This window comes from Euwallacea similis, chromosome 15 (assembly GCF_039881205.1).
Source record: "Euwallacea similis isolate ESF13 chromosome 15, ESF131.1, whole genome shotgun sequence".
Classification (NCBI taxonomy): domain Eukaryota; kingdom Metazoa; phylum Arthropoda; class Insecta; order Coleoptera; family Curculionidae; genus Euwallacea; species Euwallacea similis.
Genome location: NC_089623.1, coordinates 2232864 through 2257661, shown reverse-complemented (window position 1 = coordinate 2257661; position 24798 = coordinate 2232864). Strand labels below are relative to the sequence as shown.

Below are 24798 nucleotides of genomic sequence, written 5' to 3'. Positions count from 1 at the left end.
GAATAAGGTTTATAGTTTACTTATTTGGTTATATTTTATAATGGACAAAAATTTAGTATTTTACAAACAAAAAATAATAAACACAAAGATAGAGATGTTGGGCATTTGGATTTTTATTTGCAAATATGGCCAACACGTAGTTGTATAATAATTAGGGGGTCCAAAACTTTTGACGGTATGTGTATTTTGAAATCTTACTGCTCGATTCATTTCTAGCTTTGCTGTCAATTATATATGAATAAACTCTAGCAAGAAATAATTGCAATGAACTGAAATCATCACCTTAATACTAATAATTCCAATAAGAGTTGATTACAACCAATTTAAACTAAAGCGACTAAATTAAAATCCTTTGTTTAATTTTGTAACTCAATCAGAGTAGTGAAAATCGCCTTCGGAAATATGACAACCGCAAATGAAGAATTAGTTAAGCCCAGAGTGGATTTCGATGAAGTGAAAAATATTGTTTTTGATGTGTACGGTTTGAAAGTGTTAAATATTAGAGAATTAAATGGGTATGACGACAAAAACTTTCATGTAGTAGTAGACGAGGCAGTTAATGGTAATGCTTATATTGAAAAGAGTTTCAATGACGGGTATGTGCTTAAAATCGTCAATTCATTGGATTCCAAGGATAAACCAGGATTTGAGGCTCAAACTGAGTTACTTTGGTTTCTAAGTAAGCACCCGCGAGTGTTCAATTTGTTGTAGTGAAAACTACAAACTTTTACTTATCTGCAAAAAAGATATTTATAAGTATCAATATTAACATAGTTCTTATTTCAGATCAAAATGGTATTCGTTGTCCCAAGCCGGTAGTGACAAAACAGCAAAAATCATTTGGTATTGTATCCCTGGTCTCGGGAACTCATATCGTTAGGCTTCTAGAGTTTATTCCAGGGGATATTTTATATAAATTGGAAAATACAAACGAGCGGCTGTATTTTGATATAGGAGTTTTTACAGCAAAGATTGATAATGTGTTGCAGGTAACAACAATTATAATGGAAGCACGAATATCTTAGACTTCAGCAAATAATAATAAGAAATTATTTATTTAAGCAAAAAAGTTTACAATGTTATTTACCATCAAAATGGGCTAAATTAATATTGGTAAATTGGTAAAAAAGGATAGTAGTTCTCAAATAACTGTTATAAGTGTTAAAGAACCCATGGCGGTTTCAAATTTTACAGGATTAAACTAAAAAATTGACTGTTAGTTCATTAGTTTTTATATTTCAGGTTGAGCTAAACGCAAGATTTAACTATTTTTGCTTAAAAGTTTGATTCTCTTCTTACGTGACACATTTAACTTTACTTTTACTTCAATTCTGTACCTAGTTTTTTATAGAAATTTGATCATCCAGCCTTTCACAAATATATGCAATGGTGCTTAGGATCGGCTCCAGATATACTCAATTATATACATGCTGTTGAAGAACCTCGGCAAACTCTAGTTAAGAAAACCATTTCTGAGTTTAAATCACGTGTGAGCAGTATTGAGGATGAACTAACAAAAGGTATAAATTTTCTGAGTTGATTCAAACTTTTTTATTTATATTCTCTTTTATACTTTCAAAAAATTTACGAAAAATATTTAAGGTATCATACACGGGGACATAAATGAGCAAAATTTAATAATCGACGCTAATAACGAAAAACTATTCGTAAAGGCTCTAATTGACTTCGGAGATACACATTACTGCTGTTATTTGTATGAACTGGCACTCGCAATGACATACATGATTTTCTTAACAAACGATATAGACAGTGGAGGATACGTATTGGGAGGATATTTTTCGTTTAGAACAATCACAGAGAATGAATTTCAATTACTGAAAGTAAGATTTTATGACTCAGATTGAGCATGATGTGTTTATAAAATTAATTTGTTTCTAGATCTGTGTTATGACCAGGTTTTGTCAATCTTTAGTTTTGGGCGCTTTTGCTAACTTACGAGAACCCGAAAATAAGTACGTCCTAACAACAGCGAGAAAAGGCTGGAACTTGTTGGAGGAATTAATGGCAAAGCCTGAAGATTATGTGCTAAATAGATGGAAAGAACTAAGTTTACAAAAATTATAAAACCCCGTATGTGTATGAAATATTTTTATTAATTTAAATTCGTGTGACAATATCCTTGATCTATCTAGTTTCTGCAAAAATTTATGGTTGAGGGGAAAATGTAAGTTTAAAAACAATTTTAAGACTCAAAATTTATATATTAATCTCCATAACACTAAATCATTAAATAATACTGTCAAATTATTATTTGTGAACGGCATCTAGGAATGCTTGAAAGTATTTAATTTAACAAAGACAATAATCCTTTTACTGAACATACAAACTTGTAGTAAACAGCCTTATTTTACAGTAACACGTTATGCCAGCTTAAATTTGAGAAAATAGGGAATATGTGGAAAATAAAAAGATTGCTTTAAACTGTATAATAATTGGACTTACGTATTAAATAACTATTGACTTATATAAACAATCTTATTATTCATTTAATAAGCTGAATATAGTTTAGGCAGGTTTTAACAATAATTTAATTTAACCATTATATTGACCTAAAATTTCTTAGAACTAGATATTCATTTAATATTATCATAGATATACAATATATTTTTACAATTTATTTTTTATTTAATAATAAAGCTCATTTGTCTTACAATTAAAGCTGGTTTTGTAACATATATCATGTTAACTTATTAGATTAGAAACGTTTCTAGATACAATTTATTTTTAATCATGTATTCCATTTTACACGTATTATTTAATAATACTGCTTTATTATTGTTTTTTCTGTGTTCAGTCTCAAACCACGAGCCAAACGCACTAAGGAAGAAACCTGAGGTACACATGAACTATAGTTAGAATTCACTTGGACCGAATACTCACCCAAATCATGGATTGAAACTGTTTTAGAAATAAATATTATATTATCTTTAATTATTTACTATGAATTACTTATCTATCAACGTGAAATAAAAAGTTATCTCAAGTATAAAATAGCTATTGATTGGTTGCTTTTTTGTATCTATGCCTTTAATAACATAATATAACATAACAGATGTCCAAATAAATTAAAGACTGAGTATGTAAGTAAGGGATGATCATAAAGAGAAACTCAAATAGGTGGTGGACTGTTCAACATTTACTTAGTGTTATTTAATAATCACCCGTTACCTTAATACGTACATTATACTTAACTACAAATTCCCTTGAATAGACGATTTATTTTCTGTGAAAAATAATGTAAACTTCAATTTTTTAGCATAAACGCAGAAGTGAGTATAATGAATATGAAACAATTAACAAAATTACTAAATGGAAATTTACAATCCAGTTTGCTTTGAGGTGATTGCAATTGATTATAGCAAAAAAGATATTTCTAATTCTAAACTAAAAGAATGTGCCAGCTAGTAAAATCTAAAAGGCAGGACACTATCAGATTATTTATAGAATATCATGTTTTCTTTAGATCTAAACCATTAGAGTTCTATATGAATGATCTGTTGAGGCCTTGAGAATCTCAATAGATCTTATTAGGGGAAATTATTCTTATTTCGATATGAAAATCTTTCACATTATTAACTATCTATTCCTTAAGTAAAGTAAGCAAGTAATAATATTGTATTGACTATTATTAACAGTACAATATGAAGATTATGGAGCAGGATTCTAACAGGGACATTCTTAGGCTTTTTTAAATCTTTAAGGTGATGATATTATCAACGCGATGCACTAACTGATTCCTCGATGCTTCATTTTTCTTAATATTTAAGTCGAAAATACAGTCTAATAGTAATTTCTGCAACTGTTACAGCATTGCTGTTTATATCGCACTACTGTGCATAAGTTGAAGGTTTTGACGTTGGTACAATATCTGGACAAGTCTTTACATCCCTTCGCTGAAAGGAAATCGAATAATCAATTATTTTAAATCTGAACAATTAAGCTAAGTATGCTTACATGAATTTTTCGAACAGGGAGGGCCTTTACAAGGTTTGCTCTTTAATGGTTTAGGAACATTTTTACAAGCATCACCAGCTGGCTTTTTAGTGCCATACCAAACGCAGTGAAAAGTTCGGTACTTATCACCTATTTCTCCACATTGAGCATTACACTGCAAATTTGAGTATTAAAATTTTATACGTCGCTAAATGTAGAAATTGGACAGAGACATGATGTTTGCATACTGACGACTTAGGTACTGGTTTACATCTTGTGTGTTCCATACTTTAAAGCAGAGAATGATCGGTTACAACGGTATATTTCATTTGAATGAACTTTTTGTGTAAAATTGAATTAGGTGTAATGCTTTCGAAGGTGACGGCACCTGATGCACGTCCAGCATTCAAAAAGAATAAATCTCTGCCTAGATTTGGTACAAATGTAAACTATGTTTAGTAATTTTCAACAATCTGATGTTACTGGCCAAGGTAAGGTCATGAGAGCAATGCATGCAAAACAAAGTTACCTGTGACCAACTGCTAACTTTCCACATTCCTACACATTTAGTATTATTGCATTCTTGTTTATCACTAGGTCTCTCTTTGAACGAACACAGGTTATTATTTACAGACAAATTCCCAGAGAGCTGACATCTAACCAACCGCTTTTGCATTGCTGGAATTAAAATGGATTGGATTAATTAATACGCAAGCTGTTCCTGTAGCAAACTGTTGCTTATTCAATATTTGGGGAGTATGAATTAATTATAAGCAAAAAATATTTAAGCTGGGGCCACAAAGCTGTTGATGATTAATTTTAAAAGAGCCTTACGGAAGGAATATATTTTTTTGATTTATTCATTGCAAGTAAGTTTACATGCAATGAACATAACTTTAAAAAATATGATATACCTTTTTGTAGTGAAAAACATTTGGAATTTTCACAAGTGCCCCATTCGCTAGTGCTCCAAACGGGACATTCTTGAAATCCGCACATTCTTTTGGAATCAGGTTTTGGTATTTTGGCTTGTTCGCACAACTCATCTTCAGTGGACCGACTTGCGTTTACTAGTTGTATTCTACAACTAAACGGAAAATCTAAACTTAAAGCTGTGCATTAATAATACAGTGACCCCAAAAAAAAGAATGGACAAAAATAGGTCGCTTTAATTTAATTTACCTGCATGCAAAACTGCTTCATTTTCAATGAATTTATCTTGCGGCGTACTATAAGACTCTCAGAGCAACTTTCGTAGTTCTGTGAGTATTGCAATACTCCCCAAGGTAAACCAGCCAACTAAGATGCTATAAGGAGTTTTGAAACTATACAGGGTGTTTCAGAGTAAGTCTGCCAACTGTCTACTGTAGGCTCCTGTAACGGAAATTAAAAAAAGTTCGCACAAACATAGATTCGTTTTCGTTTTCTGTCTCAAATACAAGGCAAAAAAAATAATTTTTTTATTTATTTTTTAAATAAGTCCGTTCCGGCTTTAAATATTTTTATGAAAATTGGGGAGCATGAAATAGATGTAGAGACACATCTTTTAAGGTGAAAATAATGTTTCAATTAAAAAAAATTTAATTCAATTTAAACCATTCAATGTTGTTTTGAAAGACCTTTAATTTGAGGTGTTACATGACCTCTTGTGTCATTTACAATTTTTGAGGAGGTTGCGTATAAAGGTGAAGTTTGGAGATTAAATTTTATATAAAAATTCGTGCTTTTCTAAAATCGTTTTGACGTATTTTGATGATTTTCCGAACAGTCCTTATTTTTCAAGATTAAGGGGGGGTCAATTGCCGTTTGAAGACCCTGTATATTTCAACGTATTGTGGTAATTTCGGAACACCCTGTATAGTAAATATGAATGTTAAGCGTTTCCTACTTTGAAGTAATCCTGTATTTGTACCTTAAGTTTCGAGTTTTGAAGCCTTTCCCACCGCAAGACTCCGAGCATGCGGTCCAATTGGAGACTTTCCACTCGAGTTTGAATATCCGCCTTTTCATTCCACCTCCTGCTACATTATCAATGTTATTTAATGGTGTGGTCACCCGTGGATGTTCAGTAGCGGGGATTTGCTCTGGAACTGTGAAAGTGGCCATCCTGTGTCCTCTAGACGGCTGAGAGTTGAATAACCATAGAGCCTAATTAAGATTGAATTACAATTACGCGCCTACTTTCTAAAGTTCCTCAAAACATCACCATCTTTACGGGAAGTGATTCAAATAAATGGATCATTTTAATTAGGAAATAGTAAATATCACTGTTGAGCATACAAAATTTTACAACATTGTTTAATTTATGTTAGCAACTATTTCTACAATATAAACCAGACACTGACAGAATTTAGTAACTAAACTTTCGAACCTGTATTTTGGAGATTAACGACAGAAAGTTTGGCATAATACGACTTGCAGAACTCCTGGAATCTCCATAATTCGGAGTATTCAGCAACTCCGAAGAGCTCGAAGGTAAGTTCGAGATTTTATCCTTGGTGCAGCAATTAGGGAAGTAAGAAAATTGTTAGAGATGTCGTATTAGTTTAGCGACATAAACAATTACAACTCAATTTGAAATTATGGTTAATTAGCAGCGATATACATATCGTCGTCCGACCCTGTTGTTTTTCAAGCGCCTATCGATTTTATACAGGGAATGGAGCGATAAGGGCCATTTGTGTGAGAAGCTTCAGTGTTTTTTTCATGTCGACGACGATATAACATCTCATGCAATTAGTAGCAAACTCCAAGCCATGGATAATGGAGTTCAGGAATGGAGAATCGCTGGAAATGTCGGGTACCTAACTTGAGCAATTTCAGTTATGCAGGTGAAGGAGTGCACAACAACAATAGCATTCTGTAATGAATACATGAAGTCTGCTCAGACATTATGTGCCTTGTTAATGATATTACTGGATGATATTTTTTTTAGGTACCTGGTTGCGATTTTGAATAACTCCAGATTGGTCAGAGAGAGGAGTGCTTATTGCATATCCGTCCAAGGTAAGACTGGAGGGCGAGGACGTAGGAGTGAAGAATCTAAAAATAAAAAGATGTGTGGCGGCAAAATAACGAGAAGCTATAAAATGGAGAATAATAATGCTATAAATTTAATAGGGTAGCCATTTACTGTGGCTAAATATACAGGTATCACCATTTCAAATCGGAACATAGGAATTGTGCAAGTAGGAAAAGGATCGCATAAGGTTTAATATGCCTCCGACAAAGACCAACGAAGTGGGCGTAGTCAGCCCAGTGTTTTGCCAGATCTCTCACCGTTTTAGAGCTTTTACTGATATAAGTTCTAATGATTGATTTTTACTTATTTATAAATTATCGTACATTTCTCCATTATGGCATAAATTAGGTACGTCATTGTTGAATATGATGATCTGCATTCGCTGATATTTGTTTATGACCTTTTGGTTGGTCAAAAACTTAGTCTGCGACACTGGCTGTAGTTTCGGAACGAAATAGAATATCGGAAACCAAATAAATTGACCAGTGCAGGTAAAGTGTATAAAGAATTTCGTTTTAACGCGTAGAGTTATTGTGTTTTCGTTTTTTTCTCATTTATTTACAGTGGTGTTTTTTGCTCTGGTATTAGCAGCGAAATCGATACCAATCTAAACATCGAAGTGAAGACACCGTGTGGACTGACCCCGCCCATTTCGTTGGTCTTTGGCAGAGGCATATTGAAACTTATGCGGTCCTTTCCCACTTGCACAATTCCTATGTTCTGACTTGAAATGGTGATACCTGTATATTTTTGAAATTATTCAATTAAGTTTTATTGCCCATGAGTACCAATTTTATATTCAATAAACATTCGAATTATTTCTTAAACATCTACTTTTTTCGCCATATTTTTCACTTTAAAGTTGACTCTACTGTTACTATACGTACTACGTGTCTATGGGATAATTACTCAAATTATAGAGGATCTTTGCGGCTCTTAGTACATTCTAAATCATTGGCGTACCACGGCCTTTTAAGATCCAGTCATTTTCAAATGTATATCTGTTAAAATCCAAATTTTTCTCATCAGTTTCAATTTTCATGAAAATTAGTGGTCAGCACCCTGTAACGCACAAGCGGAGGGAAGTAGAACCTACACTTGTACATAAGATTAACCCATCTTAAAATACCGGTTTGTAATCCCTCCTGAAGTTCTGGTCATAAAACTTGGGATATTATGTATTAAAATGGACATTTTGATGTTAGTATTTACTTACTTATATGTCTTCGTCTTAGAGTTATCGGGCTTTTGTTCATGCGACTGGTCGTCTGCAGTGTACACGGGCTTCCCATCCGAGCTTGGAATATGCTCATTCGGAATCAAGTCCATCTGATATTGCTTTTGCACTTCTTCGGAGGTGGTGAATTCTCCTGGTTTAGGCCTTATTGATATGGATATGCTTGCTGCCGATTTTCCTGGAAACAGCATATTTTTTTAAATTATTACCCAAGTATCTACCTTTACTAAGGGGCATTACTGTATTTAAACAAAATTTTAAGGGACATTAATTAAAAAGAAACTTTCCGCATAAAATTATATTTTCCGTTTACAAATAGGGAAAACTTTTCTCTTCGAGACGTAGCAACTACTGATTAATCGATCTCACATCAATAATAAAAAGAGATTTTCAGATGATGGATGGCCGAACTGACTGGGAAATTCCCATTTGTGTTCGAATATTTTCGGGTAACTTTCCAGATTTTTCAAGCTGGATTAGGTACCTGATCCAACAAAATGAAATCATAAAATACGTTGTTATTAGAATGTTACGTACTTACCGGCTACACACGTGTATGTACCCATATCTCTCAATGACAAATTCTGAACCCTTAAAGCTCCCTTTTTGGAGCTCTTGAATTTTTTATTTTGCGGAAGAAATGTATTATCCTTTTTCCATAAAATTTTGGACCGGTCAAACCGCTTAACCGGACATTTGATTTTGACCGTAGTCCCCGTGAAGAGAGTAGCCGCTCCTCCAACTTTGACTGTAACTTTGTTTTTTTTCGGATCATGTTGGATGAAAGTACTATTGGTGACACTAATAATCGGCTTATCGCTCTCAATCACACAGCTTTTGGTATTACAAGGTTTCCTTTCTAGTGGTTTTGGTGTGGGACATAGGGTCGACAATCTGTCTACCGTGTGGTTTTGCGCCATAACTTGCTTGCAGTCTACCTTTCTCGACTTTTCACCTCCTCCGCATGGTTTGGAGCATTTCGACCAATCCGAAACCTTCCATCTGAAAATCGGACATAATTATTATTAAAGTTCATTTGCCAAACAGAAACCTAAATGTAGTAAACATTCGCAAATCCACACCTTTGCATTGTATATGTTATGTAATTCTCTGTTGGAGTTTGAATTTCCTGTGTCGGATTTAAATAACTGTACCCGGCAAACTCCGACGCAAATTTAATTTATACGGGCAAGTACGGGGAGAATTATACTGAGAAGTTATAAATCCGCCAAACTACGGATTTAATCGGATAAAATCCCTAATCTTTCCTCCTCCCCTTTTAATCAAAATAATCCTATTTTTAATTAATTTTCTTTTCAACTTGTATTCAACCAACAGCCATTATGTATAGGGACGCATACGAACCCAAACATGTTATATACTAAGTAATAGCAAAGTTGTATTTTCCCATACTAGGGCAGAAAGGCGGATTTGCTGTAGAATTCTTGATGAACAGACTTGACATCTATTGACCAAAAATCATCTTTGGCAATAAAATGTGTTATTCTTTTTTCAGCATAAAAAAGTAATAAAACGATTTTAGCATCAAAATCCGAAATTGTATAACACTAATTTGCATAAAATTGTACTGATCAGAGTGACAGATTTCCTCGGGAAACCGAGTGTTCTCAGTGAACTGTAATAGACGCTGCGGCACAATCGAGCTTCTATTCAAATTATTCCATTCGAATTAAATCTAATCTAATTTTGCTAATTAGGGCTGCAAACTTTGACGTTAGTCAATTATTGTAAGTTAGCTATACCGAATGTGATCTCTCCAAGTCTATCAAACTAATAGGAATAATTAAGCAGACACTAGTACAAGTTTTTCTTCTCTGAGCTTTGACTAAAAAGAGTAAAAAAATCGTTGCGGTTGAAGAGAAGAAATTAATGAAAATTACTGACATTTAAATCGAATAGTAAGATATGAGAAAGAGAACTGCAGGATAAAAAAGTAGAATAATAAAAAAGTTAAATATGTGAAACACTAAAAAGAACAATCCGAAATCCAGGACGGAGGAGAATGGTAGAGATCTGCTTAAAAGAACTAGAATCGGAGAACGTCTAGAAGCGAAATTGCCGGATGGGGTAGTAATTATTACGAAAACTACCTGGAAAAGCAAAATTCTTATTTCAGCCAACTTGGTTGAATCATTTCACTCTACTTGAAGAACTGACGTCCAGAGAAAATGAGGAATGCTACATCATGAAATTTGAAGATTGGGAGTAAGTAGAGGAACCAACAAGAGAGGGTAGATGGTGAAATAATGTAATCGATTTGGAACATCTAACATTATCAAAAGGTGAACTTTTTGATTTGATCATACACCAATGGGAGCTTAAAAGGTGCATAATGGATAGCCGCAGAGAGCTCGATCTGTTGAGTGGAAGTAACAAAGCTGGACCAAAATACTCTAGAGATATTGTGTTTCTCGACAGTCACAGTTTTTCAAATTCCTGTCTAGAATGTCTTCTATTCTGAAGGTTGCAGTTAAAGGGATTATATGCACAACGTGCTCGCTGCCCTTTTCAAATAGGCCAGACAAATGTTACTGCGAGTTATTTAGAAAAGAGGAGAGCAGTCAATTTAGTTATATGGCGATTGATAATTGGATAATTGGGCGATAATTGAAACAGTTCCTTGAAGACTCCGAGAAGTTAACCAACGTTCACAACTTTTGAGAAGGATCCTACTAAGAACTTCAGATGCGACTTCGACTGGAATGGACTAGTGAGTGCGTGAATTGGAATAATCAATGGAGGTCCGTATTGTTTACAGACGAGTCAAGATATGGACGGATTTTGGGATAGTCGATATGTTTAGGTATGGACCATTCCTCTGATGCCCAGAAATCATAGATCGGTCCAGGAACTTCCTTAGTTCAGAGGTTGCTGTGTGGGGAGACATTTGTTTTAATGGGTGCTTAATGGAAATATGAATGCGCAAATTTAGGTCGAACAAGTCGTCAATAATCATTTTGTTTCAAGTTTATATGGGGTCAAATTTGTTATTTTTGGATGATAATACGTGAGAATTATCCATGAGGTTTTGGAACTCCATGGTATTCCACAATCGGCACTGCCGCCTCGGTCTCCAGACTTGAATCCTATTGAGCAGGCTTGGGCAAAGAACCTTGGATTCTCATTAACCACTTCCACATACTCTCCAAGAACTCAGATGGCTTTTACCGCAACTTTGAAGAGAAATTGATCTAGGGTACTTCAACAACCTGATCGATAGTATGTAAAAGCGAGGTCATATCCCCTATGGAACTTTCTCTTTTTCTTTTGCTGAAAAAACCGATTTGTTATTAAAAAGACTAAAGTTAAAAACTTGTGCAGAACTTAAAAAGTTATCAAACTGCGAATAAAAAAAAACACTTAGTAAACATTAAAATCGTCATATATGAAAGTTTGGTGAACAATAATTGGCAACTTTTAAAACAATTTTAAAATTTGTAAACTTTTGTGGAGCAGTTTAAGCGCGATAAGTTGTGTATAAGGCAAGAAGGAATTTGTAAATTTACAAAGTGTTGCCGATCTTTTAAAACACTTACCTTAGAAAAAACTTTTTAGTTCTCAAGAAAAGAGCAAGTGTTTACTTATAACACAACAAGACGAAGAGGAAGGCGTATATTGTTTTGAGTTTAAAAGAGAACACATCTAGGGATACATCGGACGTACTTCCTAGTTTTATTTTAAGAGTTCAACGAGTTGGAAAGAGAAAAATACCACACTATTAAATTTACTTATCTGCTAACAATATTGAAGTTGAAGAGCAGAACTCAGAAGCAGACAAATAACGCTTCACTTAAAACTGGGGCATTATTTGCATCTTTGCAGTGTTTACGGCTCGGAAATCGGGACTACTAATTTGGTAGCAAATTGCCTACTTTTTTTCTCTTTAATGTTCTACACTTAACTCCCTAATTTTAAGTTCCATTTAACATGTTTTACGTTCCCTGGAGGCGGCTCTTTTCAGAGACTTGGAGATTTTAATTTCTGCTTGTAATTATTTTTTGCCATGTTTGCGTTTAAACGAATGGGGCACTAATTCCTGGTAAATGTCAGGTGCGGTTTTATCTTTAATCCTAGACTGCAATAGCTGATGTAAACATGCTGGTACACTTTAATGGAAACTGCATTGTATACTTTCTGAGTAAATTTGCACATACAGAGTGTTCCAAAAAGGTTGTGTCAAACTTAAGGAGATCATAGGGGACATTGCGGCAAACAATGTTTGCACAAAAACCGCTATCAAAAATGAGCTGCTCTGGCTTCACAGTCATATTTATTCAAAAGACTTCAATATTCAATTTAAGTGAATGGAATAAAAACAAACACTTCTTTGTATATGTATATTTCCTTCAAGGAGTCCTTTCTGAGCTATTGGACAATGCACACATTCTTATGGATGTCCGGGGTTGAATGTGGTTCCAACATGACGGTACACTTGCACATTGTGTCCGTACTGCGCAGGATCATCTAAATCAACATTTTTATAGGTGATGAATTGGAAGGGGCGGACCCTATCAGGTTGCCAGCGCGAAGTCCCGATTTAAGCCCATTGGATTTTTTCTTATGGGGTTACATCAAGTCGTTGGTCTATTAAACTTCTGAAGCCACCCAAGAGAAACTGTTAGGGTGAGTGATGGCAGCCTTTTTTTTCGTGCAGCAAGATCCTCACATCTTACAACGGGTGCGAGATTCAATGGTTTAAAGAACAAATTTATATAACCACTGCTATTTTGATCCTTCATTATAATTTTCCTTGCGTTACCTTTAATAAAAATGAATTAAATGTTGAAGTCTTTTGGTGTTAACCAGCTAACATTACTTTTTTGAACAAAAATTACTCTGGAGCTAAAACTGCTCATTCTTGATTAGGGGTTTCTACGTAAAAATTACAGCAATGCTCCCTGTAACCTCTTTAAGTTTGGCACATTTTTGGAACACCCTGTATACGAATGCTTTTCTCATTCACAGTAAGGTTCCCGCCTAATAATTTGAACACAATCAAGGAAATTTTTGCATATAATCAGGCAATTTCTCTTTTCAATGCCTTTTGAAACGTTCGTGGAAGTAGCAGAGAACTTGGAAGGTAATGAGTTGTAAGAAACAGCACTTAAGACCCTTTCTGGTGGATTTAAAATGAAGTGCGTTAAATTATCTCTAATGGCCGAAGGAGTGGGACGTTATCAATCTAATTCCTGCGTTGAGTCTATTCCGATCCTGCAGATTTGTTAAATTCCCGATATCGCCGAATTCGCCCGTTCAGGTTACAAATTGGAATCGATGCTCCACTAGTTTTATTACTATGTTCTGAAACGCAATCGCTAGTGTGCAAGCAATTGATTGAAGGGGAATAATAATTTATTCAACATGAATAACAAACTGGGAAAAATTGATAATGCGGACAGATACTTTCAAATATGTAATTATCCCTGAGTACTGAATACATACAGATACAGTGTAATCGTCTTTAAAATGATCTCGTCAAATTAATTGGCCACAGGATTAATATCATCGGCTTAATCGCAGCAACTTCGAATTGAATTATTATTGAATCTGCTGGGAATCAAATGATTAAAATTGCGTCATTATGTACAGATGGAATGAGTTCTGTGCAATTTAATTGAAAGATAAACTGGAGCCCACATGTCCAATACCTAAAAGGCAACTGATATCCCCTCTATAGTTTCAAAATTTAATAGGTATATTAGTACAGAGCATTTTCTAAATGAGACCACTGTTGCTATATACAGGGTGTTCCCAAAATATTCTGGCAAACTCAAGGAGGTTATAGGAGACATTGCGGTTAACAATTTTTGTATAGAAACATGTGGGCCGATATTGTTGGCGACTTCTTAAATGGTCCGTTCCTGCTTTCACCTCGACAATATCTCCCTCAATTTTTTGCAAGACGCACTTCCTAAGCTATTGGACAATACACACGTTCCTGTGAATATACGAAGTAGAATGCTGTTCCAACACGACGGTACACCTGCATATTTTGCCCGTACTGTGCAAGATAATCTAAACCAACATTTTTATGGATGGGAGATCGGAAGAGGCAGGCCTATCAGGTAGCCAGCGCGAAGTCCCGATTTAAGTATGTTGGATTTTCTCCTCTGAGGTTTCATTAAGTAATCGGTGTATGAAACTCCTGTAGCCACCAAAGAGGGCCTGTCGAGAAAAGTGACGGTAGCCTTTCTTTTCGTAAAGCAAGATCCGCATATCTTATAATGGGTACCCAATACAATGATTCAAAGAACAAATTTATCTGCCCAAGTTAGAGGTCCTCATTTTAAACCATTATTATATACATTATATACATTTTTGCTTTACTTTTAATAAAATGAATTAATTAAATGCCGAAGTCTCTCAGTGTCCACAAGCTAACATTATGTTTTTGAACAAAAATGTCTCTGAAATCAAAACGGCTCATTTTTGATTAGGGGTTTCCACGCAAAAAATGCTCATCGCAAAACCCCTTCCAACTTTCCTAAGTTTGGCACAATCTTTTTAGAACACCCTGTATATTATATTCGTAACATCTGGAGTTATAACTTTGATTCCGAGAAAATTAAGGTCTATTACGATTTTGCGCCATCATTCTACCTCCCCGTTTAATTAACTCAGCCGCCCCGAAAAGCAGTTTTGCCCCTTTTAGGTATAGGAAGTTTGGTTTATCTTGTGCCAGTCAAACGTAGGAATAAATCGACCATGTATGCGTTTTACTGCGTTTCGATGAAATTTTCGAATGTAAGCAACACGATGTCGTAGACAGAGTTGATCTACAACCAAGAGCAAGTAAGGTAAATGAAATAGTCGCAGGAAAAATTTACTATCATATCCACTGCTCTTCAGGGCAGCTACTCAAGTTAATTAAACGAAGAGCTAGAACGATGGCACAGAACCATAATAGGCCTTAATTTTCTCAGATTTTATTTTCTTTCTTTTATTGTTATTGAAAAACTTCTTAGATCGTCATTATCATTTAATTTTTTGTATTTTTTCTATATCAAATTCAGAAAGTATTATTTTTTTTAATGAATCAGACCTTGATTAGTTTTAATTATGTAGTATCACCCCCTTTCCCTTTTTCCTACAACACCAACCTGGTACTATTATTTTTCCTTCAGAGTACTCTTCATCACTCACCTTTTAATAGCAGATTATATTACTAAGAGTAAAAATGGGTTTTTATGCTGAGTCCAAAGCTTTGAAGGCCGAAGTGATATTCTCTTTAAAACCTTTATTAAGTTTGAAAATGAGAAAATATGGTAAAGATTTTCGAAATGCATTTCGCAAGAAACGCCACTGCAGAGGTAAGAGATGTGAGTGAACTTACCACTTTGAAAGGACTTGGAACTGAAATGTGGCCGAAACGTTGTGTCTCCGTTATCATGTAGAAAGTATGATATATGCGTGGATATTTGCAAATCAATACCCAATAATAACAAATAAATTAAACAAAAACTTACCGCACAGGACAGTCCAGCACATTGCAATACTGTCGATCGGGGGGAGGCGGCTGTGGGCAACGATTGTTAGGGACGATGATAGTATTGCTGCCACCCTGGGTAATTTCATGGATGCAGTTTACATCCCTCGTCTGGATACCAATTCCACAGCTCTGCGAGCACGGAGAAAATTCTGTATAGGACCATCGCGGGGGGCAAGAGTGTTCATTGCACGCTCTGAATACAGAATATGCATATTGAATGTTAACGATTTCATACATACATATACAGGTATCACCAGTTCAAGTTGGAACATAGGAATTGTGCAAATGGGAGAAGGACCGCATAAATTTTAATATGCATCCGACAAAGACTAACGAAGTGCGTTGCGAGGCTAGCCGTTGAAGTGGGCGGAGTCGGTCCAGATCCAGTTGCCAGACTTCTCACTGTTTCAAAATTTTCACTGATATTTAGTTTTGAATTTTTACTTATTTATAAATTATTTTACATTTTCTCATTATAGCACAACTTAGGTACTTATTGATAAATATGATGGTCTGAATTCGCTGATCTTTTAGTGGGTCCAAGACTAAGCCGTCAACACTAGCTGTAGTCTCGAGACGAAATAGAATGATATCGGAAAGTAAATAAATTGATCAATGCAGGTAAAGCATGTAATGAATTTCGATTTTAACGTCTAGAGTTATTGTGTTTTTGTTTTTTACCATTTATTTACTTTAGTGCTTTTTGCTCTGATATTAGTAACGAAATCGATACCAATCCAAAACATCGAAGTGGAGGCGCTGGGTGGACTGACTCCGCCCACTTTGTTGATCTTTGTCGGAGGTATATTGAAACTTATGCGGTCCTTCTCCCACTTGCACAATTCCTATGTTCCGACTTGATGTGATGACACCCTGTATGATACAAATAACTGATGTTTGGATATCCGTCATTTCCCATGATTTTCCTTGAGACACTTACTTTTAGCGTATTGTTAAAACAGATTAGTGCTACAGAAAAGGACGAAAGGTGAAAAGGACGATTCATATTATCAGTCGGGTCAGATATTGTAACATTCTTTTTTATTGTTGATCCACAGTAACTGTCGTGTCACAGTTAAGCAACAAGAAATTAATGTTACAATATTTGACCTCACCGTGACCATAGCGTGAGCTGACCGATAACATGAAACGATACTACAGGGGATTTTAGAAGTCCCGCCTTCTCAAAAATTTTACATGGAAATTTCATTCGCAAATCCCATATAAATTCTAAAAATATTCCATCAAAAACCTCAAAGAGTATTTCTGGTTAGTTAAGAATATGTAAAAAACAGAAAAACTCTTGGTATTTACCTAATAATAATTTCAGGCTTTAGTTCTATAGGGCACATGTACGGAGAAGTTACTTTTTCAGTGTCGTCACGGATACAGTTTACGATTAGCTCCTGAACTCCGCCAAGGCAGGAAGCACTACAAGGAGTAAATCCTTGTTCTTTCCACGAATACGATTTTGCAAGACTTGCGGATCCGACCTAAAAATCGAGGGAATGTTTATACCTTCGGCCTCGTTGCAAAGAGCTCGAGGAAATCTTGTTTCTTATTAACAAATTGTGTATCATACCTTAATATTTGTCGGATCGTCTTTAAAGTCTAATTCGATTCTTTCACTGGGACAAGGGTCTCTAACGCACTTCTCAATTTCTATAGGTTTATCCCCAGAGCATTGCTTATCTGGTAGTTTAGCGATAGTACGAGAAAACTCTAGGAATATTTTACAGTGTACTTCTCGTTTACGGATACCCTCTCCACAGGACACACTGCATGGGCCCCATTCATCTGGTATAAATCTGAAAGAAGCGTTCAATAAATGTAGTTTAGTTGGGGGGACAGAAATTAAAATGTAATCACGAATTTACCAAGGGGGGTCTTTATATGAAAATTCTCTTATGGGAGTACTTGAAGAATGGCACTTTAAAACTATAAGCATAACTAATATGGGATCGAGGGATTAATTTCAGATTTCTGCTTGGATGGTGAAATCTCAGCAAGAATGGAGAATATGGCAGTTCCATTAAGCCAAATAGCAGTAGTTTATTACTAACTATAATAATGAATTTTTCAGGGACTCACCGAAATATCAGTGACATGTAACACAATCGCAACTTTCATATCGTCACATCGATATAGGAATAAAAATACGTGAATATTGAGAAATTTGCTGCGAACATGAACCATGACATTCCCTGAACTGAAAACAATATCTCCAGTAATAAAGAAACAGAAAAATGAATGTAAATAATAAAAGTCTGTAATAATGTGGCTCACGTATACCTAGCCGCTGGCGGAATACAGTTTGTAATTGCTTAAAAGACAACGAAGACAAATGGAAGATCGTTTATTTGGTGCTTGCGGAGCATTTGCGTGTCATGAAGTAGATCCAGAATATTGATGGCATGTTAACTCGTTGCATAATGTCTACGTGGTACAAAAAACTGTATTCTAAAGATCTCAAAGTAAACAATCCGTAATTGCTTAGTTAATTAACACAAATATACAGGGCATTCCATTAACAGTTTACCCTCATATAATTTCTTCATTTTTGGCATTGGCAAACTGGAATCCCTCCTGATTTTAGAAGTAGAACTTAAAAAAAGCCTGGTTGCCCTCCTCCTCATGATCCGTCTTCCCGCACGTGGCATAAACTTCCTTATTTTAAATGGAACCCCTCAATTTTTTTGGCATTACTGGATTTTTCGTTAAATTTTAGGGTTAGTTTATGTAAGGTAGAATTTACCGTTTTCCGGAAAATTTGAAAATTTTGACTAAAATTTTGACAGCTCTGTCTGAAATTTTGACAGCTCTGCTTTGAAAATTTTGACAGGCCCCATGAAAATCGGTATTGTTCCCTAATTGCTGGGAATCTCGGACTCGGCCTTTTAAGACTAACAGAGGACCTAATCAGCTACGTTTTGACATATTTTAATTTGAGAAAAAAATCTTCCACAACACTCGACATACGTCTCTGAATTTGTATGATTTCAAACATCAATAATTTGTTTATTTCAATTGGAATGTCTCAATTTTCTTGACAGCATCGTGTGCAGAATTCAAAAATCTACAACTTTTTTGAGCATGACCCTATCCCTGAACCGAGCCGTTTCTAAGTTCCCGAATATTTACCCTTTTTGTGGGTTTAGTTTAAATATTCATGATATTATGAATGATATAACAAATTTTGATATTAGATAAAAAGAAAGAAAAATGACGATGATTCGAAAACTTTTATGATACATTTTTTGTAGTGTTTAACGTTTGTATTTGTCAAAATGTCTCGCAACATCGTTTGTTCCCAAAAAGAGAAAACAGGATATACGTAAAATTTATTTTGAATTTGATAAACAATTAAAAAGCAGTATTAAGATGTATCGCAAAAGTCTTCCCGATCGTTTTACACTTAGATTTTTGAATTTTGAACACGACGCCGTTGAGAAAATTGGGACATTTCATTTGAAATCGTCCAAATAAAGAAGCGTATGTCTAGCGTTGTGGAAGACTTTTTTTCAAATTAAAATAAGTCAAAAAGTAGGTTGTTAAGCACTCTTTTGACCCTAAAAGGAAAAATTCCGAAATTCGCAGCGGTTGGGGAACAACATCGATTTCGATGGGACCTTGCAGCTGTTAAAATTTTCAAATTTTCCGGAATAACTCGGAAACGATAAATTTTACATAAAGTAATCTTAAAATTTAACAATAAATCTATGTTAAAAAAATTGGGGGGTTCCATTTAAAATAAGGAATCTCATGTGATGTGCGGGGAGACAGATCATGATAGGGAGGACAACGAGACCATTTTTAAGTTCTATTCTTAAAATGAATTGGAGGTTCCCGTTTAAACCTTTCTTCTAATGAGAAAAATAAAGAAATTAGTTGGGGGGTAAATTGCTAATGGTACACCCTGTAGAAAAGAATACACACACAGATAGAGAGGTAAGAGTCGAATTCTCATTGAACGCTTTAAACGGAAATGCACACCAAAAATGCGAGCTACTTGCCTAGGGAGTGAAAACAGAATTACTGTCGACATGTAACATCAACCCCGCAAACAGATATTTGTTCCATCTAAGAGTAAGAAAATAAATATAAATAAATGTAAATAAAATAAATAATTGAAAAGGGATCCTATTATAGAAGTGGAAAGAGGAACAGAATTACTGTGATTTTCCATTCATACAGTATGCCACAAATTTGAGCCTATTAAGGGTTCTTAAAAACCACAAGAGATACGAATTCAGTTAATTTAGGGCAAATAAGGAATATTGGAAAACTGAATTAGAATATTAATAAAAAGTCGCAAAGTTCAAATATTTACCTACTTAAGGTAATCGAACATTGTGTGGGCTTCGAGTTTTATAGAGCCAGATAGCGATAGGCTTACGGATTTTATGTTCTACTGAATATTGGTTAATAAAGTAAGACTACGAACTAATAAATCTAGAATAGGGCAGTCAGGATAACAGCAGAATAATTGCAGAATTCGTGAGCGATCACTGAGGCAGGTTGGTGGCCTGCTGATGGTATAACTGCGTGGTTGCAGGTCGGTTCGTAAGACAGTCATAGCTGGTAGTGAAGTCAGCGATGCTGCAGGCTGTGGGGTAGGATTTGTAGGCTTATTAGGTTGTCTGTGACAAAGTGATTTGCCTCAGGATTCAGTGTGGATGTAAGGTCCTAGAGCATTACATCAAAGCAAACTCGCTGTAAACTAGTTTTCCTATCTATCTTTATTTTCCGAGGGTAGTCCTAGAAGTACTCCACCAGGCATATAGTTAGCGATTTTTTCTTCTAAAAGAATTTAGGTATATTACAAAGACCTAACATTAAAAAGCTTATGTTTAAAGTTCGGGGAGGCTACGTTGATTTGTATTCGTTTTTGGAGCCGTTTAGTGAACGCTTTTAGAAATGTTGAGAACATGGAAAAAATTTGTCATTGACATGCGATTCAATACTTTTACTTGAAAGGATAATTTTTATTGACTATCACCCTAAAAGAAAAACAATAAACGGAGAATATTATACAAATTTATTGCAGCGTTTTAGCGAAGAAATTAGGAAAAAGCGATCGCATTTGGCGAAAAAGAAAGTCTTTGTTTTATCAAGGCAACGTCCACACTTCCATATTGCGATGGTAAAAATAAATCAACTTCGTTTCGAACTTTTTCGTCACCCACCCTATTCGCCAGATTTAGCCCCCTCAGATTATTTTCTATTTCCAAATTTGAAAAAATAGCTCGGTGAAGAGAAAGTTGGCAATAATGAAGAGGTAGAGTCCGAGGTTGATGCCTATTTTGAAACATTCGAAGTTTCTTACTATAAACAAGGTATATAATCCACAGAACATCGCCGCTGGGAAAAGTGTGTTAATCTCAAAGGAGACTGTGTTGAGAACTAGTGTAATATTTTCCAATTTTTTTTTCTTTAAAAACCTTTTGTACCTCTTGTCAGGTACTTCTGGGACTATCCTCGAATGTCCGCAGTGGCTGCATCTAATGGTGCCATTTAGGGGTGGTGTTAACTGAACGGCTCCTCGGTGAGGGTGAATCGTATATGCTTCAACTGTTCTTTAGTGACGCCTCCATTACAAGTAGTTATATCATTTAAAAATTGTCGATACTATTTCCCATCGTCTTCTGAGGGAGCAATATTTTACATCTACTATCAAATAGGTATTCATATGATGACTGTACCAAGCAATTGTATCAAATGTATTTCTTTGTATTGATTTGGGTGAACTAACACCTGGTCTGCTGCGACTTGAGGTCTACTATATTCCAGTCAATACAAGGCGCACACTCCTATTTAGTCGTTATTCCCTAGTGCAGGAATCTCCAAATTACGGCCTGCAGGCCAAATCCTGCGAAAATGGGCCACGGGTCGCAGGGACAAAAAAGTTTACAATTATTCACTATATTGAATGTTAATGCCATATAAAAGTGTATCGAAAATTTTCAATTGACAGATTTTATATGGAAAATGCTTAATTTAATGCGTGTGCTGTCTATCGTCGTTTGTGCAGTAAATTTTACAAGAAAAGCTGGACTTAATCATAGACAGTTTTCTCGAACATATTGAACCTGAAAATGACGATTTATTATACCACACCGAAGTTCGAAGGTTAAGCCGCGGAAAAGTGCTAAAATGCTTTGAGCTACGAGACGAAATTGATATATTTATCATGGAAAAATTAAGGTGAATTCTAGAATTTTCAAATCCCATATGGTTGTGGGATCTAGCATTTTTGACTGACACAGCTGAACATCTTAATTCCCTTAATGTAAACTTACAAGGAAACGGAAAACTTGTATATGAACTCGTTTTTAAATATTAAATAATTCAAAACAAAATTACTTCTGTTGAAGCAACAGTTCCAATAAAATAATTATTCACATTTTCAGTCTTGTAAAAATTTGCAGAATATTATGCAAAGAAATTTACATTTTCAGTTCAAATTTGCATTAAAAAAATTGTATTGTTAAAAAACAAGCTGCATATGCGGTTTAAAAATTTTTGTATGTATAAAAAAACATTCATTTTGTTCCAAAATCCAGTTGAAGTAAATTTTGATGAGGTTTATGTGAATATGCAATTAGAATTGACAGATTTGAAATTTAACAATACTCTGAATTGTTTGTTTAAAAATGAAAATTTAATTCAGTTTTCTTCTTTATTTTATATATCTTCATAAATAATAAAAAAATCAACAAATTTCTTGATTAATACTATTTTCGTATACAACTTTATGTCCCACCCTCCCATAGTTTTCTACAGGGTATTATTTAAATACGTGGCCAAACTTCAAGGGGTAATTCTTTAGGTAATTCTAAGACCAAGAGTTTATGTAAGCATAGGTCCGGTAATGCTTCGTTTTCAAAATACAGAGCGCCAAACTTTTTTTTAATCATTACAAATTTAAAAAAAAACGCCTAAATAACAAAAAGACGCAAACTAATATGACATTGAAACTTGGTGATAGTTTTTAATTCAGTACAGAGCAATTTTTTAAGCTAGAAATTGTTTGTCTCCTTTTGTTAGTGTCGTGCACAGGGGTAACGTCGGAAATTTAAGAAAAGTCAAACAAGAAAAACACTTCGTTAAAACTATACTTAAACAAGTGGTATGCAATTTTTTTCAATAAAAAACATTTAACAATAAATAATGCGAAACTTACAATAGTTGCTGAAAATGTCTTTCTTCAACTTGAATGCAAGCATTAACTTGTCTTAACACCGATTGCCAAACACCTTGAAACATTTCCGGCATATATCTTATCTGATTACATGAATCCCGTATCCGTTGGATTAATTCTTTTTCGGTGTTGATCGGAGTTTTATAAACGAAGAACTTTACATGCCTTAAAGGCAAAAATCTAACGGATTTAAATCAGGTGATCTGGGTGGCCATGACTGTGCTTAATGCGGAAAAAATATAAAAGTTTTAAAAAAGCCAGTGGCGCATAAATAACAATAATGACCATAAATAATACCGCTAAATTTCAACAAAATCAGCTAAAGGATTATTAAGATTTTTACGAAAAAACGATTTAAAAAAAAAATTTGATACCCTGTATTTTGAAAACGAAGTATTAACGGACCTATGTTTATATGAACTTATTTTGTCTTAGAATCACTCAAAGAATCATCCCTTGAAGTATGGCCATGTACTTAAATATCACTCTATATATTCACATGCGGTCCTGTTTCTAAAAAGTTTGAGGTCCCCGTCTTAGTACGCAAAACATTACAAATCGTAGTGTCCACTACGGTGCAGCTGCTTTTAGGTAAAAAAAATACCGCAGCTGAAAATTTTACGCAGCCACTAGAATTGCTATCTGTTCAAAATAATGGCTCACACCTATTGCATCAGCTTCAAGCGGCCAACTCGACTCGGCACACTCGGCAGCTTTTACCCTTTAAAGAACATGCCAACTGAGCCAAGTCGAATAGGCCGATCCAAGTCTTTTCAGTGAGTTTTCTTAGGAAAAGGTGCCGTAACATGGGGCCAACAATACTTTGCAACGTTAATTTCCGTCTCGTCGATCTCTACCTAAAAACCCGTATGAATGTAAAATGCACGGGTAACGTTTTATAGCGGCCGCTACATTAGGGCACTGCGGTCCTAGGCCAGCTTAACGACCACACGCAATGAACCAAATCGGACCGAAATCGGGATTTTCAGATTCAGTGCTTTGTGACGCATTTGATCCCTTGCAGTAAAAAAGTTGCGGATTGTGTCCACTGATCCGACTAACTCGGTTGTGGTCCTTCAGATCCTCAATCGCCACGTCAGAATTTGGTTTTATGGACACTCTTTACCAAACAAGAAACCGATCTAATATTTCACCATCCCTGATCAATCGCCGGAACCGTCCGAGTTTTTCGGCATCGGGGTTATTTAATTCACATCATTGACACCGTTTAGTTTGTTTCTCGTTTTTTATTTCATATTTACAGTTTTATGTTCAACCTGATTTTTTTTACGGATATCGAAGCTTCTTTACAGTTGTCTAAGGTGCAATATTGTAGAGATTTCGATGGAGAATATAAGAACGTAAAATCTCAGATTTATCGATATTGATTTGAATTTTACAATATCTCGTTTCACGAAAGCCGAGCAAAAAGTTATGACCCATGAGTAAATATTTATGCTCTAGATTTTGGTTTGTTTTCGTATAATAATAGTGTATAGGGAGGCCCATATTATATGGCGGAGTCGCAAGACCCGTTCACAGAGAAGCCTCTACACAATGGTACTTTTTTATAAATCCACAGGGAAATATGTGGCTGTACTTTTGTTAAATAATTAAGAAATTAGTCACCACGATAGGTCGACCAAAAAATATTTGTAGGTGAACGCGTCTTCCCATTACAGTGGATCAAAGCAGTCACTGAATGGTAAAAGATCAAATAAATGCAATTTAATCAAATTTTCTTAGCGCCTTTTGCCAGCGGCGATTTTCTACTTTTCCTGTTACTTTCACCAGATACAGTTTCTTCAACTTCAAGAGTTGTGGTAAATTGGAATCCTGAGATTCCATTTTACCACAAACTTTCAAGCTTCCAA

At 35.0% G+C, this 24798-nt stretch overlaps 2 protein-coding genes across 5 annotated transcripts in view; one reads left to right on the top strand and one right to left on the bottom strand.

The window, feature by feature from the left end:
* Positions 1-225: 225 nt before the first annotated feature.
* Positions 226-2952, top strand: LOC136413812 (hydroxylysine kinase). Of its 2 annotated transcripts, XR_010752496.1 has the most exons (6): positions 226-679; positions 787-989; positions 1352-1520; positions 1603-1841; positions 1900-2185; positions 2816-2952. XR_010752496.1 is itself a non-coding variant. In XM_066397533.1 (5 exons), exons 1-5 carry the CDS (start codon positions 403-405, stop codon positions 2083-2085), a joined length of 1074 nt encoding a protein of 357 aa, XP_066253630.1. In that variant the 5' UTR covers positions 226-402; the 3' UTR covers positions 2086-2738. The 2 variants fall into 2 exon arrangements, 1 of the variants encoding a protein (XP_066253630.1); XM_066397533.1 differs by lacking the exon at positions 2816-2952 and having other exon boundaries at positions 1900-2738.
* The window catches only part of nolo (no long nerve cord), a 205502-nt gene continuing 183094 nt past the window's right edge, over positions 2391-24798 (bottom strand). For 2 of the 3 annotated variants that reach the window (XM_066397510.1, XM_066397512.1), the window contains 12 exons: positions 17306-17531; positions 17038-17216; positions 15701-15916; positions 8755-9215; positions 8193-8391; positions 6894-6996; positions 6326-6448; positions 5867-6102; positions 4869-5041; positions 4484-4632; positions 3976-4129; positions 2391-3914 (listed from right to left, as the gene is read on the bottom strand). In XM_066397510.1, coding sequence (XP_066253607.1) covers positions 3802-3914; positions 3976-4129; positions 4484-4632; positions 4869-5041; positions 5867-6102; positions 6326-6448; positions 6894-6996; positions 8193-8391; positions 8755-9215; positions 15701-15916; positions 17038-17216; positions 17306-17531 — 2332 coding nt within the window. In that variant the 3' untranslated portion in view covers positions 2391-3801. The remainder of the gene's footprint in view (positions 3915-3975; positions 4130-4483; positions 4633-4868; positions 5042-5866; positions 6103-6325; positions 6449-6893; positions 6997-8192; positions 8392-8754; positions 9216-15700; positions 15917-17037; positions 17217-17305; positions 17532-24798) is intronic. The other variant, XM_066397511.1, reaches the window with a different exon arrangement.